Consider the following 18,034-nt stretch of genomic DNA (forward strand, 5'->3'; position numbering starts at 1 on the left):
AATCTACCTAAGGAGACAAAAGACCTGTATGCAGAAAACTATAAGACACTGATGAAAGAAATTAAAGATGATACAAATAGATGGAGAGATATACCATGTTCTTGGATTCGAGGAATCAACATTGTGAAAACGACTATACTACCCAAAGCAATCTACAGATCAATGCAATCCCTATCAAACTACTGATGGCATTTTTCACAGAACTAGAACAAAAAATTTCACAATTTGTATGGAAACACAAAAGACCCCGAATAGCCAAAGCAATCTTGAGAACGAAAAACAGAGCTGGAGAAATCAGGCTCCCGGACCTCAGACTATACTACAAAGCTACAGTAATCAAGAGAGTATGGTACTGGCACAAAAACAGAAACATAGATCAATGGAACAGGATAGAAATCCCAGAGATAAGCCCACGCTCATATGGTTACCTTATTTTTGATAAAGGAGGGAAGAATATACAATGGAGAAAAGACAGCCTCTTCAATAAGTGGTGCTGAGAAAACTGGACAGCTACATGTAAAAGAATGAAATTAGGGGCTTCCCTGGTAGCACAGTAGTTAGAATCTGCCTGCCAATGCAGGGGACATGGGTTCGAGCCCTGGTCTGGGAAGATACCACATGCCACGGAGCAACTAAGCCCGTGTGCCACAACTACTGAAGCCTGTGCACCTAGAGTCTGTGCTCCGCAACCAGAGAAGCCACCGCAATGAGAAGCCTGTGCACCGCAACAAACAGTAGCCCCCATTCACCACAACTAGAGAAAGCCCACGCACAGTAATAAAGACCCAACGCAGCCAAAAATAAAATAAATAATTTAAAAAAGAATTAAATTAGAACACTCCCTAACACCATACACAAAAATAAACTCAAAATGGATTAAAGACCTAAATGTAAGGCCAGACAGTATAAAACTCTTAGAGGAAAACATAGGCAGAACACTCTATGACATAAATCACAGCAAGATCCTTTTTGACCCACCTCTTAGAGAAATGTAAATAAGAACAAAAATAAACAAGTGGGACCTAATGAAACTTAAAGCTTTTGCACATCAAAGGAAACCATAAACAAGACAAAAAGACAGCCCTCAGAATGGGAGAAAATATTTGCAAGTGAAGCAACTGACAAAGGATTAATCTCCAAAATTTACAAGCAGCTCATGCAGCTCAGTATCAAAAAAACAAACAACCCAATCCAAAAATGGGCAGAAGACCTAAACAGACATTTCTCCAAAGAAGATATACAGATTGCCAACAAACACATGAAAGGATGCTCAACATCACTAATCATTAGAGAAATGCAAATCAAAACTACAATGAGGTATCACCTCACACCGGTCAGAATGGCCATCATCAAAAAGTCTACTAACAATAAATGCTGGAGATGGTGTGGAGAAAAGGGAAATCTCTTGCACTGTTGGTGGGAATGTGAATTGATACACCCACTATGGAGAACAGTATAGAGGTTCGTTAAAAAAATAAAAATAGAACTACCATACGACCCAGCAATCCCACTACTGGGCGTATACCCTGAGAAAACCATAATTCAAAAAGAGTCATGCAAAGTGAAGGAGCGGCATGGACATGTATACACTACCAAACGTAAGGTAGATAGCTAGTGGGAAGCAGCCGCATAGCACAGGGAGATCAGCTCGGTGCTTTGTGACCGCCTGGAGGGGTGGGATGGGGAGGGTGGGAGGGAGACGCAAAAGGGAGGGGATATGGAAACATATGTATATGTATAACTGATTAAGTTTGTTATAAGGCAAAAAAAAAAAAAAAAAAAAAAAAAAAGTCATGTACCACAATGTTCATTGCAGCTCTATTCACAATAGCCAGGACATGGAAGCAACCTAAGAGTCCATCAACAGATGAATGGATAAAGAAGATGTGGCACATTTATACAATGGAATATTACTCAGCCATAAAAAGAAACCAAATTGAGCTATTTGTAGTGAGGTGGATGGACCTAGAGACTGTCATACAGAATGAAGTAAGTCAGAAAGAGAAAAATAAATACCGTATGCTGACACATATATATGGAATCTAAAAAAAAAAAAAAAGGTTCTGAAGAACCTAGGGGCAGGACAGGAATAAAGACGCAGACGTAGAGAATGGACTTGAGGGCACAGGGAGGGGGAAGGGTAAGCTGAGACAAAGTGAGAGAGTGTCTTGGACTTATATATACACTTCCAAATGTAATATAGTTAGCTAGTGGGAAGCAGCCACATAGCACAGAGAGATCAGCTTGGTGCTTTTTTTTTTATTATTATTTTTCTTTATTTTTTTATTTTTTTATTTTTTGCTTTATAACAAATATAATCAGTTATACATATACATATGTTCCCATATCCCCTCCCTTTTGCATCTCCCTCCCACCCTCCCTATCCCACCCCTCCAGGCGGTCACAATCAGCTTGGTGCTTTGTGACCACCTAGAGGGGTGGGATAGGGAGGGTGGGAGGGAGATGCAAGAGGGAGGAGATATGGGGATATATGTATATGTATAGCTGTTTCACTTTGTTATAAAGCAGAAACTAACACACCATTGTAAAGCAATTATACTCCAATAAAGATGTTTAAAAATAATTTTAAAAAAATTTTTTTTAAAGAAAATAAAGACTCTTTCAATGGCATTTCTTTGACTTACTTGATTTTGACTGGTTTGGGTCTTGGGGACCATGGTTCCAAGCATATCCAAACAGAGGAAATTATCCTGCATATAGTTATAAAAAAAAAATCACTCTGGCTCATGGGATTCTCTCAAAAGCTTTAAATGCGTGTTCACAGCTGCTGACTGCCAAGCATATGATTTCCCTAAGATGAGAACATCAGAAAAGGAAGAAGAGAGGCTTCCCTGGTGGTGCAGTGGTTAAGAATCCACATGCCAATGCAGGGGACACGGGTTCAAGCCCTGGTCCAAGAAGATCCCACGTGCTGTGGAGCAACTAAGCCCGTGCACCACAACTACTGAGCCTGCGCTCTAGAGCCCGTGAGTCACAACCACTGAGCCCACATGCTACAGCTACTGAAGCCCACATGCCTAGAGCCTGTGCCCCGCAACAAGAGAAGCCACCACAACGAGAAGCCCACGCACCGCAACGAAGATCCAACGCAGCCAAAAATAAAATAATTTTTTTTTTTTTTTTTTTGCAGTACGCAGGTCTCTCACTGTTGTGGCCTCTCCCGTTGCGGAGCACAGGCTCCGGACGCGCAGGCTCAGCGGCCATGGCTCATGGGCCCAGCCGCTCTGCAGCACGTGGGATCCTCCCGGACCGGGGCACGAACCTGCGTCCCCTGCATCGGCAGGCGGACTCTCAACCACTGCACCACTAGGGAAGCCCAATAAATACATTTTTTAAAAAATTTACAAGGAGGGCCTCCCTGGTGGCGCAGTGGTTGAGAGTCCGCCTGCCGATGCAGGGGATACGGGTTCGTGCCCCGGTCTGGGAGGATCCCATATGCCGCGGAGCGGCTGGGCCCGTAAGCCATGGCCGCTGGGCCTGCGCATCCGGAGCCTGTGCTCCGCAACGGGAGAGGCCACAGCAGTGAGAGGCCCGCATACCGCAAAAAGAAAAAAAAAAAAAAAAAAATTTACAAGGAAAAGGAAGAGTGACTGACTTAAGGATTATGTATCTGGAACCCATGACCTGTGAATGTCACAGGGATTAAATAAAACCACGACCTATGGACCCCACGTCAGGGATCAACAAAGTTGCAAGAATCACAGGGCAGTAGCAGAGAAAGGCATTATTGCCTTGCATTTTGATGACATCTCTCAGATAAGCTGAGACTCTGATTAAAAGGGGGAAAGTTTAAGAAATAACAAGCCCCAAATGGGGTCATCTGCCCCCATGACAGCAAACCAAGACATAACTGCAGTTTCAACCCCTCTCAGGAAGGTGACCTTTAAACAGACACTCTGAAATCTCCACATCAGCACCAGTGAGGTAACCTGCATAAGAAGACGCATGCCTCCCTAAAAAGATGAGCTGGCCTAAAACATTTCTTTTCTTTTGCTAACAACTTCCTTCCCCCACTCCCTTTCTGCCTATAAAAAACCTTCCATTTTGTACAGCTCCTTGGGGGTGCCCTTTTAATTGCTAGGTAGAATGCTGCTCTATTCAAGAACTGCTTTGCAAACTATTATACATAGGATGGATTAACAACAAGGTCCTACTGTATAGCACAGGGAACTATATTCAGTAACCTGTGATAGACCATAATGAAAAAGAATGTATACATATAACTGAATCACTTTGCTGTACAGCAGAAATGAACACAACACTGTAAATCAACTCTACTTCAATAAATTTAAAAAATTAAAAAAGAATTGCTTGATAAGGCCAATTAGATTAAAAAAAAGTACTATACCAATGTGAAATTTGTAGTTTTGACAAATTTACCTTGGTCAGGTAGGATGTTAACAATGGGCAAACCAGGTGAGGCATTTGCAGAAACTTTCTACACTATGTACGTACCATTTCTGTAACTCTCAAATTATAAATTTTCAAAAAGGGTGAATTTTACTTTATGTAAGTTGTTTCTCAGTAAGGTTGATTAAGAAGCATTTTGACTAAAAAGCATTTTGATTAGTGCACAAATATTATACCATTCTCCACTAAAAGGAACCAGGAGTCCTTGGGCAGATGGCTGATTCTAAGGCTGGGTAAGAAAAATACAAGATGACAGGGAGGACTTTGTAGAGTCAGAAGGAAAGGAAACGCTCCAAAAACAAAAGGATGGGGCGAGGCACAGGGGTATAGGAGCCAGCCTGAAAGAGCTCCCAATGGTCAAAGCAGGAACAATGTGACAGCAAAATAGACAATGCCATGTTGGATATAACCCAAAGTAAAAATAAATATACATGCATCCATACTGATCATAGGATAGGCATGAGGTGAGTTCTTGCTGTGGAGAGACACTGATGTATCTGTGGGTGATGTAACATACTCCAGCAAAAACAGGAGTGGGAGGATACATAAAACGGGAATGGCAGAAAGTGATGACTGTTGAGATGGTATGAATATACAGACTATGCTATACTATTTTCATTACTTTTGCATTTTAATATTTCCAAAATAAAACGTTTAAAGCCATGGAAAGGAGAAAAACCAGATCATCCAGATGGTGTGTGTATGTGGGGAAGGCGGAGAAGCAGAGAATTAACTTTTTAAATCGTCAGTTCAATTTTCAACAAAAAACATGAAGATGAATGTTAAAACTGAACTCAGCTGTGGGGTTACACATGGGATCCCATTAGATCATTTTTTTTTAATCACGTATGCCCCCAGGTTGGTGGTTTATTACATGATTATCTTAATGAAGCACAAACACAATTTTAGGATTAACTAACTTTCTACGTTTTATACGTTTCTGAAATTCTTCCACTTCTGTAGTAGATGCTGCACTTGCAGGAAAATGGCAAATTGGTAGTTTGGGGGTCCACAAAAACGTTAACAGGTTTAAATCAGAGCGCCTCTAATAAGAGCAAACAGGCTTTAAGGCCTGACTCACCCACTTACAAGCTATATGACATTTTCAAAGGCATAAGTTTCATCCCATAAAAAACAGATAATCACCCAGGTGGTCAGGACTATTGCAAGGATTAAATGTATAAGGTGCTTCATCTTTTTTTTTTTTTTTTTGGGCTGTGCTGGGCAGCTTGCAGGATCTTAGTTCACCAAACCAGGGATTGAACCTGGGCCCTCAGCAGTGAAAGTGCAGAGTCCTAACCCTGGACTGCCAGGGAATTCCCAAGGTGTTTCTTCTAATACTTATGATAAATGAGTTAAGAGTAATACCAAATTATACAAATTAAACTTACTCAGAATTGCAAAAGGTTCATTTCAGTAATTTCTTCTCTTTTCCTACACAGATTCTCCTTGTCTACACAGCTGCATCTGTGACGTCTATAGAATCACATTTGAAATGTCTATCAGAAAACTTCACCTAGGTCATGTGATTGTTTAAGTATCAGGGGAGAGGGGCAGAGAGGATAAGATAAATGGCAGAAAAGATGACTGCCTGGCTGGGAATACGGATTCCACACACAAAAAACTGTTAAAACCAGCAAATGAATTAAAAGTAGCAAGATACAATGTCAACATACAAAAATTAGTTGCATTTCTAGCCACTGTGGAAAACAGTATGGAAGTTCCTCAGAAAACTAAAAACAGAGTTGCCATATGATCCAGCAATCCCACTCCTGCACATATATCCAGACAAAACTACAATTCAAAAAGATGCATGCACCCCTATGTTCACAGCAGCACTATTCACAATAGCCAAGACATGGAAACAACCTAAATGTCCATCAACAGATGACTGGATAAAGAAGATGTGGTATATGTATACAATGGAATAGTACTCAGCCATAAAAAAGAACGAAATAATGCCATTTGCAGCAACATGGATGGAACTAGAGATTATCATACTAAGCAAAGTAAGTCAGACAGAGAAAGACAAATACCATATGATATCACTTATATGTGGAACCTAGAAAATGACACAAATGAACCTATAAAAAAATGAACCAATCTATGAAACAAAATGACAGACGCAGAGAACAGATTGGTGGTTGCCAAGGTGGAGGGGTGGGGAAGGGATGGAGTGGGAGGTTGGGGTTAGCAGATGCAAACTATTATATATAGAACAGATAAACAGCAAGGTCCTACTATATAGCACAGAGAACTATTGATATATTCAGTACCCTGTGATAAACCATCACGGAAAAGAATATTTAAGAAAAAGAACGTATATACATGTATAACTGAATCACTTTGCTCTACAGCAGTAAATTAACATTGTAAATAAACTATACTTCAATTAAAAAAAATTGCATTTCTATACACAATGAACAATTTGAAAATGAAATAAAACAATTCCATTTACAATAGCGTCAAAAAGAATAAAATACTTAGGAATGAACCAAGGAGGTGAAAGGCTTGTACACTGAAAGCTACAAAACACTGGTAAAAGAAATTAAAGACATTAAAAAAATGGAGTGACATCTCATGTTCACAGACAGGGAGATCTAATATTACTTTGTCAATGCTACCCAAAGGGATCTACAGATTCAACTCAATCCCTGTCAAAATCCCAACACAGAAATAGGAAAACTCATCCTAAACTTCATATGGAATCTCGAGGGAACCCAAATAGCCAAAACAATCCTGAAAAATTAGAAAAAAGTTGGTGGACTCACACCCTGATTTTAAAATTTATAAAGCTAATCAAAACAGTGTGGTATTGGCATCAAGACAGACATACAAACAGACCAAGGCAACAGACCAGAGAGCCCAGAAATAAACCACTGAATAGATGGTCAAATGATTTTGGACAAGGGGGCCAAGACCATTCAATGGGGAAAGGACCATCTTTTCAACAAATGGTTCTGGGAAGGCTGGATATTCACATGCAGAAGAATGAGGTTAGACCCCTCCTTACACCATACACAAAAATCAACTCAAAATGCATCAGACCTAAACATAAGAGCTAAAACTATAAACCCCCTAGAAGAAAACAGTAAAAGCTGCATGATGTTGGAGTTGGCAATGGTTTCTTAGATATGACACCAAAGGCACAGGTGACAACAAAAAAAACTGACAAATTTCACATCATGAAAATTAAAAACTTTTGTGCATTAAGAGACCTTCTCCGGGCTTCCCTGGTGGCGCAGTGGTTGAGAGTCCGCCTGCCGATGCAGGGGACGTGGGTTCGTGCCCCGGTCCGGGAAGATCCCACATGCCGCGGAGCGGCTGGTCCCGTGAGCCATGGCCGCTGAGCCTGCGCGTCCGGAGCCTGTGCTCCGCAATGGGAGAGGCCACAACAGTGAGAGGCCCGCATACCACCAAAAAAAAAAAAAAAGAAAAAAAGACCTTCTCCATAAAGTAAAAAGGCCACACATAGAATGAGAGAAAATACTTGAAAAATCATATACCTGATGAGGGATATTCGAAATACACAAAGAACTCCTAAAAACAACAAACACCCTGATTCAAAAATGAGCAAGAGACTTGCAGAGACATTTCTCCAAGGAAGATAAACACGTGGCCAATAAGAATATAAAAAGATGCTAAACATCACGAATCATTAGAAAAATGCAAATCAAAAACAATGGGATACCACTTCATACCCACTAGGATGGGTATTATAAAAAACAAACAAAAAACAAGTATTGGTGAGGATGCTACAAATTGGAACCCTTCTGCATTCCTGGTGGGAATGTAAAATGCTGCAGCTACTATGGAAAAAAGTATGGCAGTGTCTCAAAAAGTTAGAGAATTACCACATGATCCAGCATTTCTACCCGGGGTATATACACAAAAGAATGAAAAGCAGAGACTTAAACACATATCTGTACACCCATGTTCACAGCAGCATTATTCACAATAACCAAAGGTTGCGAACAACCCAAACGTCCATCGACAGATGAAGAAAATGTGCTCTATACATACAATGCGGTATTATTCAGCCTTAAAAAAGGAAATTCTGACACACTGTAACATGGACGAACCTCGAAGATCCCATGCTAAGTGAAATAAGCCAGACACAAAAGGACAAATACTGTATAACAGAGACAGAAGGTAGAACAGCGGTTACTAGGGCCTGGGGGTAAGGAGAGAACAAGCACTTGTTTACTGGGGACAGTTTCTGTTTGGGAAGATGAGAAAGTTCTGGAGATGAAGAGTGTTGATGGTTGCACAACAATGTGAATGTACTTAACGCCACTCAACTGTATACTTAAAAATGATTAAAATGATAAATTTTGTTATGTTTTTCTACAATTAAAAAAAATATATATGCTAGGAAGTCCGGAGGTGCACCACTTAGACACAAATGAAGGTTATGGAGTGAAAATGGTATTTTAAAAGGGTGGTCAAGGAAGGCCGTGGGTGAGATGAACTTCCGAGCAGAGACATGAACGAATAAGAGAGAGGGGCTGGAGTTCTCTGGGGTAGCAGCCTCCCAGCCAGAGAAAAGAGAGGAAAAGGTCCTCACGCAGAAGCGCAATCCTCATATTTGAGGAACCAGTGGGGCTGGCAGAGGGCAAGGCAGGGGGAAATGACAGGGGAAAAATGCGGACCGTTAAGGCGGGGTGAACGGACACCACTACGGGCCCTCAGGGGCCCCTTAAATATGTTGGATTTTATTCCGAGTGAAATGGGGAGCCAGGGGAGGGCCTGAAGTAGAGGAGTGTGATGTGACTGAGGTTTTCAAAGGGCCTCTTTGCCTGCTGTACAAAGAAGAGACAGATTATCCAGAACAGAGGCAGGATAATGGGACTCTGGCGGCAAGGTCCTCACCTGAATGCCCACCTCTCTGGGTCTGGACCTCCGTCATCCAAAGTTCTTCCTCCCTCTCCAACTGGGATATCATATCTGGCTTGGAGGACTGGTGCCCTGAGAAAACATTAAAGGGAAAAAAAGTACTTAACAATTTTGGTTCCAACCCCATGATGGAAGGCTCCGCCCCTCCCCCAAAGTTTACTGAACATGTTTGATCAGACTTGTTGTGAGAAACACGTGACTACCCCCATGAGTCACTGAGACAAAAGACTAAATGACCTGTGTCACCACGTCCTCTGCGGAGTCTCACTGTATTACTGCAAGCGCTGCGGTTACCGGTACGATGTGCACCGTTCTTGCTAAGGGGCTCTGACGCTGCTACTTTATTCTACGTTATTACAAGACTTATTACTAAATTAATTTCATGCCCCACCAATGGATCATGACCCACCAATTTAAAACAGATACAATATGTAAAGCAACTATGCTCCAATAAAAATTAATTTAAAAAAATTTAAAAAGGTATGAAAGTGGGGGAGAGAGGGATAAATCAGGAGATTGGGATGAAAAAAGAGATATAATATGAAATAAGGAGCCAGGTGCAGCCAAGCTCAACTGTTCACTTATAGCGCAGTTACAAAAGACAAATGTTCGCCTTGGAACAAAGACTAGAAACATCTTGTCTCTATGCTCCAAAGGGATTGGAAAACTCTGGTCTCTAAGAAGTCCCAAAGCCTGGAAGTCACAGGCAGAGGCCAGGGATGCTACTAAACATCCTATGATGCACAGGAGAGTCCCCATGACAAAGAAACCATCTGGCCCCAAAAGGGAGTAGTACCGAGGCTGGGAAACCCTGCCCATGGGGGATGATGCCAAGTCACAGGGAGGGCGCCCGTCCTCACCCACTGACAGCAGGTTCCGGAAGTTCTCCAGCATCACCTCTCGGTACAGCTTCCTCTGGGTGGAGTCCAGCAGCCCCAGCTCTTCCTCCGTGAAGGTCACGGCCACGTCCTTGAAGGTCACCGCCTCCTACGACACCAAACACAGGTAGCCTTAATCTTACAACCAACCTCCCCTGGGAGAAGGGAAGCACTGGGAAGGTGGAGGAGGCACGTGGGAGGCTGTTCCAGATCCTAAGCGGCCTGAACCACTCTTCTTAGGACACCGTCTCCTCTTCCCCTTCCACAGTCACACCAAAGATGCTGGCGTGGTGGGGTCGGTGGAGGAAGGAACGACAAGAAAAAATTTTAACACCTTATATACGTGCAACACGGTGCCCTTTATATAGCGGTGTCTCTAGAACTGTCACGGTTACATCAAGGCATACACGCATTTTACAATTTCATTGCAAGTGCCAAATTCTGTAAGAAATGTTGAGTTAACGTAGTCCCAATGGTATTTACAATAACAGTACCTATCTCCTTCTCTCACTGGGCAGTACCACTACTTTGTCAATGACTTGCCAATCTAACCAGCCTTCAGTACCTCCGTGGGGGGAGGTAGGTAGTTCATTCTGTCTCAGGTACATGCTGTACCTGTCAACTGTGGCAGCATTCAGTGTCAAGGTTAAGAGCACAGGCTTTGGAGACTGACTGCCTCAGTTCACACTCTAAGGCTCTGTCCATTACTACCTTTGTGACCTTGGACAAGTCACCTAACTTCTCAATACTTCAATTTCCCATCTATACAAGGGCACACCATCATAGGGTACTTGATGGGATTAAATGAGAATATGCGAAGGGTTTAGGACATATTTGACACTTTTTTTCCCCCCGCCTCGCTGAACGGCATGCGGGATCTTAGTTCCCCGACCAGGGATCGAACCTATGCCCCATTCAGTGGAAGCGTGGAGTCTTAACTGCTTGGACCTCCAGCGAGTATCATGTTAGATACTCAAAAAATGTCAGCCATCACTATTACTATTATCATTATTCACGGCTGCATGGTATTTCATAAAAGTGAAAAAATATACATTTAAGCATTCCAAATAATTAAACAGCAGTACAATAATTTAAGATTTTAAATTTACTAATAATGATGCAAAAAACGCACTTTCACATAGATCTTAGCCAACTTGTCTGGTTATTTCCTTAGGCTAAGTACCAAGAAGTGGCAACTTCACTGTCAAAAAAAATATGCACCTTTGCTAGTAAAATGGCAATTCTCCCAATTAACTCTTCCTGTCACAGATCAAAAGTGTTCCTGATTCTCCATACTCTGGCCCAAACTGGACATTATCTTACTTCTTTTTTTTTTTTTTTTTTTTTTTTTTGCGGTACGCGGGCCTCTCACTGTTGTGGCCTCTCCCATTGCGGAGCACAGGCTCTGGACGCGCAGGCTCAGAGGCCATGGCTCACGGGCCCAGCCGCTCCGTGGCATGTGGGATCCTCCCGGACCGGGGCACGAACCCGTGTTCCCTGCATCGGCAGGCGGACCCTCAACCACTGCGCCACCAGGGAAGCCCTATTTTACTTCTTAAATCTTGGGTAATTTGGTAAGTGATAAAATCAGCTCTTTTAAAAAATTTCCATTTATTTAACTTCATCAAAACAACTCTTTTAATATTTTCCCCCCACATATCACTTGTTCATGTGCCTTGCTTGTAATCCTACTGAGGTAGCTGATGCATCAGTAAGATTCCTATGAAGAATATTAAGCCTTTTCTAGCATGTACAAATTCCCACCTGCACCCCTCACTCCTGTTTCCTGTGTCTCATGCCTTAGTATATGGTGTTTTCCTTTATGACAATTAAAATTATTTCTCTAGGGAATTCCCTGGCAGGCCAGTGGTTAGGACTCGGTGCTTCCACTGCCAGGGTCCCAGGTTCGATCCCTGGCCAGGGAACTAAGATCCCACAAGCTGCTCAGCCAAAAAAAAAAAAAAAAAAAAAAAGTTAGTTCTCTAAAGACTTAGCCCATCTCGACATTTGTTCTGACTGGAGTCCTGAGCATATGTGTATTAAACAACTAGTTGACCCATCTGGCAAAGAAGAGACAGGCACTAAGAAAAGGAACACACTGAGGGCAGTGTTATTTTTGGAGTCCTCCAGCCACGCCAGGCACACATACAGCGTGGCCTCAGGGCCCCATGTGGAGCAGACTCTTCTTCTGGTCTCTCCAATCATCCTCACTGGACACCTGGAAGTCCTGGCTCACGCAGTGGAAACTTTAGCGTCAGCTGGGGACTGAGTGGATTTTCACAGGTATCTGAAAGTTCACAGATCTGTTTCTGTTAAAATGCAGATAAGACCATCTATATCCTTACACAGCTGCTCCATGAAGTAGATGCCTGGCCAGTCCCTGCTGCTACTAGACTTTTCAAAATCAGTGTACCTCTTTAAAATACACTAACATAGCAGTGAACAAAACAGATACTTAACTATAATACATATGTGGTGTAACGGAGAATTAAAGAATCTAGTTCTTGTTTGAAAACAAAATTATTTTCTCTTAGTTCAGTATCAGCTGGACTCTGCTGCATGAAACCATGCTTTAGACATTCCAGCCACAAAACGTGAGGCTCCCCATGAGAAAACAACTGAGTTCCCAAACTTTTAGGAAGAAAATGGCAGAACTCTCAGAATTCCTGTTTGGGAAGAAAGGTTATATGTAGGAAAACGGTCACTGCAAACATCTTAAAATGGGAAACATAAATATGGACAATAGAAAAAAATACTAGGTAAACTATGGAAAATGATGTGACCTTTTAAGTTGTGGGAGCTATACAATTTTAAAAGTTCAAAATGTGGGGCTTCCCTGGTGGCGCAGTGGTTAAGAATCCGCCTGCCAAGGCAGGGGACACCGGTTCGAGCCCTGGTCCAGGAAGATCCCACAAGCCGCGGAGCAACTAAGCCCGTGAGCCACAACTACTGAGCCTGCACTCTAGAGCCCGTGCGCCACAACTACTGAGCCTGCGTTCTAGAGCCCGCGAGCCACAACTACTGAAGCCTGCATGCCTAGAGCCCGTGCTCCACAACAAGAGAAGCCACCAAAATGAGAAGCCCATGCACCACCATGAAGAGTAGCCCTTGCTCACCACAACTAGAGAAAGCCCGCGTGCAGCAACGAAGACCCAACACGGCCAAAAAGCAAGATTAAATAAATTAAAAAAATAAAAATCCAAAATGGTATTGAAAACTGTGATTACAAATCAACACAGGTAAACACTAATGTAAAGGAATGTCAGAAAATGAAAACTGATTTGTAAACATGTTTAGAACGTGGGAACTGGTTTTTTTTGGGTAATGAATTTATTTTTTATGTTTTTAACTTCTTGTTTTATATTGGAGTATAATTGATTATGGGAACATTTTTATTTTTAAAAATTATCTATTAATTTTCACATCATTATGTGGAAATAAACAAAAAGCAAGGGGCCGCCATACAATTCTTCAAGTGCCTTTGGTTCCCTTTATCCTTCCCAAGCAGGAGAAAAATGTGTCCAGTCTTTGTGAAATGAGATGTCACTTTAAGAAACAGAAAAGCAAACCTGACTTACCTGGAATTTGGTCATTTTTTTTCCTCTTCCTGCTGGGGAAAGGCGCCGAGTTCTGCGAAGGCAAAACTGGGGAAGGGAAAGAAAGCCATCATGAGAGAGATGCTGGGAACAGTGCTAGTCCACATGGTACTTCACGTGATCTGGAAGAGGGGCCCCTTTCTCTAGGCAAATGCAGTGACAACATAACCCAGTGAGAACAGGGGCTGGATTCCAGCTTCCCCTGGGCCTCCTCGGCCAGCTGCCTTAGTTCCTTAACAATCCATAAACAGCCCTCACCCACATGTTTCTTGTAGCTCCCAGAGTATTCCTGAGGCTGGCTATTAGAGGAAACGAGAGGCAGACGGGAGGTACCAACAACTTAATGGGGCTGATACCGAGCAGGGCCCTGTGGGGCTCCTGGGCACAAAGCCTTTCTGTGTCCCCCATTTCTTTGACTACAGGAAATAGCCTTCATTCAGCCTCCATGACCCTGAGTTCCAACGGGCAGATTCAAGCAGCTGTTCATTAGGGAAGGGAGGGGATGCGAGACAAGGGAGAAACAAACAAACAGTCGAGAGAAACAATAGTGCAGCCTTGGGGCAAGGTCCTGGTTCCCCACCAATGGATACACACAACAATATCTTTGAGCTGTTTTGCAGATACTGAAACCCCCTCCAGGTGGGAGAAGTTAATGATGGTATGGTGCCCACAAGCATGTAGACCCCAGACCAGTTGGAACCTGAAGGTTGATGATGCCGACTCCCACTTACCTCACCACCAACCCATCAGGAGAATGTCCACGAGCTGATCACGCCCTTCTTGAACAATTACTATAAAACTTCCCACTATCCTCTCCAAGTGGGGACACAGTTTTTCGAGGCAGGAGCCCACCGTGTCCCCCTTTGCCTGGCAAAGTAATAAAGCTATCCTTTTCTACTTCACCCAAAACTCTGTCTCCAAGATGCAATTCCACACCCGTGTACAGAGAAGCTGAGCTTTTGACATCAAGGCCAAAATGCCTGGGTTCAAATTCTAGTATTTCTACTTATCACTTTCTACTTACTAGCCGCATAAACCTTGAGCAAGTTATTAATCTCTCTGTGCCGCAATCCAGTCTACCTGTAAATGGGTATAATAATGCCAGAATTCCCTCCTGCAGCTTCAGACAAGTAGGTGCTCTTAAGATTCATAAAACTGCCTTTGCGAATCTGCTTTACAGAAGATGAATCTTAGGAAACAGACTTCAGAGACGATGACTCTGTCCCTTTACTTACCCTTACTCTCCAAAAAAAGCCTAATTCTGACTGGTGGTCTCACAGATGATTTGTGCTGTTGTTAATGAACGTTAAATTGCCACGGGTTTTTTTCCCCTTAATAGGTGTAACTACTTGCACGTGTTATTAAGCTGAAAGAACGAAGTTTCTCCTCGCATATGCATGAAGGTAAACAATGACTAATAAAAACCTAAGACTGAGAAATCGTGTTGCATTTAAATTAACAATACGGGGTTGTTACACAATACTGAACATTTTTAACTGAAGCCTGGCTACATCGCAGGCACTGTGCAAAGCCGTAACCACGATCATTTCTCTGTCTGGGATAAACCACAGAGGACTTTTCCCAGGATCCAGCTGAAGATAACGCTCCTTCCTAAACAAGCGTCCAGAAAGAATCCAGGAATCCAAGAACAAACCCACCTCAGTGATCAGGGAAGGGACAATGGGTCTGCAGCTGGAGCTCCTACCCCATCCCAGGCTCGCAGGAGCTTCCCAACAACAGGGCGCCTAAGTATTATCACTGAATTTATAGTAACATCCAACATTTTACCGTACACTTGGCACTGTTTTAAAGCTTTTTAAATATAATCTCACTTAATCCTCAAAAGAACATCAATGGGAAGGAACTAACCGGAGGAAACTGAGGCAGAGAGACATTAAGCAACCCGCTCAATAGTTTACCGCAAGAAACAGACATAGCTGGCCGGTAGTTGCGGTAGGAGGGCTGGGGGAGCAGAGAGCGCGGGAGACCGTCAAACTCAATGTAGGACGGAGCCCGCCCCCGACGCGGGAGGTTCGCCGAGGGGATGCACACCGCCGCCGCTGCCCCCTCCCGCCCTCCGCCGCTCGCCGCGGCTTCCTTGCCCCAGGAGCGAGGACCGGGTGGCCCCACGCAGAGGCCGAGAAGGCTCGGAGAGATCACAGGGACGCTAGGTTAACTCACCTCCCTGGGAGTAATCTCGGCCCCGACCTCGCCTTCCCGGAGCGGAAGTGCCCCGGGCTACACACAGTTCCCGGACTACACTTCCCAGAATCCCCAGACGGAAGCGCCTCAGATTTCACGAAGCTCCTGGACTACATTTCCCAGAATGAAGTTCGCAGAACCGCTCTTCCCACCAGCTGTTTCGGGTTTTGACTGTGGAGCGGGCTCGGATTTAGTCACTGTTGGTGGAACTGTCAGATTCCTTTTGTTTTACTCATTTCTTAAAGCTCATGAGAAAATAACGTAAGCAGATAGTTTTTCGGGTAACAATAATTGCGAATTTTTAAAAAATGCGGCCGTATAAGAGAGAAAAGAGAGGCTTGTATTACGAAAATAAGTTAAAACCCAACATTTCTAGCGAAGGCAAAGGGTAGACTAAAAAGTGAGAAACGTAAAAGTGACCTAGGCTGAACTGCCTAACACAGAACTTAAGGAACACTGGATTTCAAACTTGTTTCCAATGCTGACTCCCCAAATATCAGCAATAAAACCTGTTAATGAGACAAAAACGTAGTTTATTGCTACGTGATGACACCACCTCCACAGAGCTTCCGCACCTTGACAGTGTCCGCGGAGCCAGGAAGACAAGGCTGGAATTCACTGAGAATTGGAAGTGTGGTTTAAGGCGGGATCTTTCAGTGCAAAAGACGAATGGGATTGCATGACGGTCATGATGCTGCAGTCCAGGATTGGTGGGAAGAGCAAGGATTTTTGTAGGCGAGGAACCTACAGGTGCAAACTATTGATGTTCTTTAAAGAGAAGAGTTGACAGGTGCTTGTGGAAGTTCCTTTAATGAACAATCAAGCAACTTGGGCAGGAATCTTCTGGAATAGTAAAGGCATGCTAGTAAAACTGAATAGTTATGTTAATGTACACAGTAAATTGTGGGAGGGAAGGTAGGTAGGTAGGAAGTCTCAGTCTTCAGTTTCCAAGCTGTCTGTCTTGGGGGGAGGGGAGAGGCTGGAATAAAATGTTTTGACTCCTTTGCTTCCTTTATTCAGCAAGGCACCTAAGGGCTCTTGAGAGGGTTCTGTGGAATGAGCAGTTCATTCCAATATGCTAAGAATTTGCAAAAAGGCTAAACCCACATCGATTAGGCTGTAAAAGCAAAATATCTTGAACTTCATTTTAAAAAAACATAGTGGTTGTTATGGCAAACAAAAGCAGCTCCATTGCAGGGAATTTAATATTGTGATGTGTGCATATATAAAATCCTGAATTGTTTTCTAATTCATTTGGCTTCAGACATTTTAGTACATATTTCTATTCTGCTCCTGACATAAATAGTGTCTGGTGAGTGAATAAGCCAAGTGAACCAGGAAACCATGGTTTTTCTCCTAGGCAGGGAATATATTTTGTAGCTTTTTATTATGAAAGTTTTCAAAAATTGACAAAAGTAGGGGGGGATGGGGATGACAGAAAGGCATTTGTGCCCAGGAGGACCCCAGAGGGTCCTGCTCAGTTTCACTCCATTGTTCATTTTTTGTGTCATTAAATAATTTCTTCTTCTAGCCTATGTGTTTCCTATCAAGTAAAATTTAAATCTAAAGGCCTGATTAGACTTTTTTTTTTGCAGTTCACATTTTGAAAAATATTTATTAAATGGACTGATATGAAATGTCCTAATTTTTTTAACATCTTTATTGGAGTATAATTGCTTTACAATGTTGTGTTCATTTCTGCTGTATTACAAAGTGAATCAGCTATACGTATACATATATCCCCATATGTCCTCCCTCTTGTGTCTCCCTCCCACTTTCCCTATCCCACCCCTCTAGGTGGACACAAAGCACCGAGCTGATCTCCCTGTGCTATGCGGCTGCTTCCCACTAGCTATCTATTTTACATTTGGTAGTGTATATATGTCCATGCCACTCTCTCACTTCATCCCAGCTTACTGATTAGATTTAAGTTCATCTCTTTTGACAAAGAGACCACTTCATAGGTAGAACTGGAAACATATGAACAAAGACCAAATGAAGCCAATACAAATCCTGGGCAAAACACCTTTG

The 18,034-nt window shown here is 42.8% G+C and overlaps 1 protein-coding gene across 1 annotated transcript in view; it reads right to left on the minus strand.

Annotated features, from left to right (window-relative positions):
* Positions 1 to 18,034, minus strand: part of ZNF235 (zinc finger protein 235) — a 57,974-nt gene that overhangs the window by 25,997 nt on the left and 13,943 nt on the right. The window contains exons 3-5 of the mRNA XM_082608154.1: positions 13,784 to 13,849; positions 10,188 to 10,314; positions 9,304 to 9,399 (exon numbers count right to left, since the gene is read on the minus strand). Coding sequence (XP_082464280.1) covers positions 9,304 to 9,399; positions 10,188 to 10,314; positions 13,784 to 13,798 — 238 coding nt within the window. The 5' untranslated portion in view covers positions 13,799 to 13,849. The remainder of the gene's footprint in view (positions 1 to 9,303; positions 9,400 to 10,187; positions 10,315 to 13,783; positions 13,850 to 18,034) is intronic.

The sequence above is a fragment of the Mesoplodon mirus genome, assembly GCF_964341445.2.
Source record: "Mesoplodon mirus genome assembly, chromosome: 19".
Classification (NCBI taxonomy): Eukaryota; Metazoa; Chordata; class Mammalia; order Artiodactyla; family Ziphiidae; genus Mesoplodon; species Mesoplodon mirus.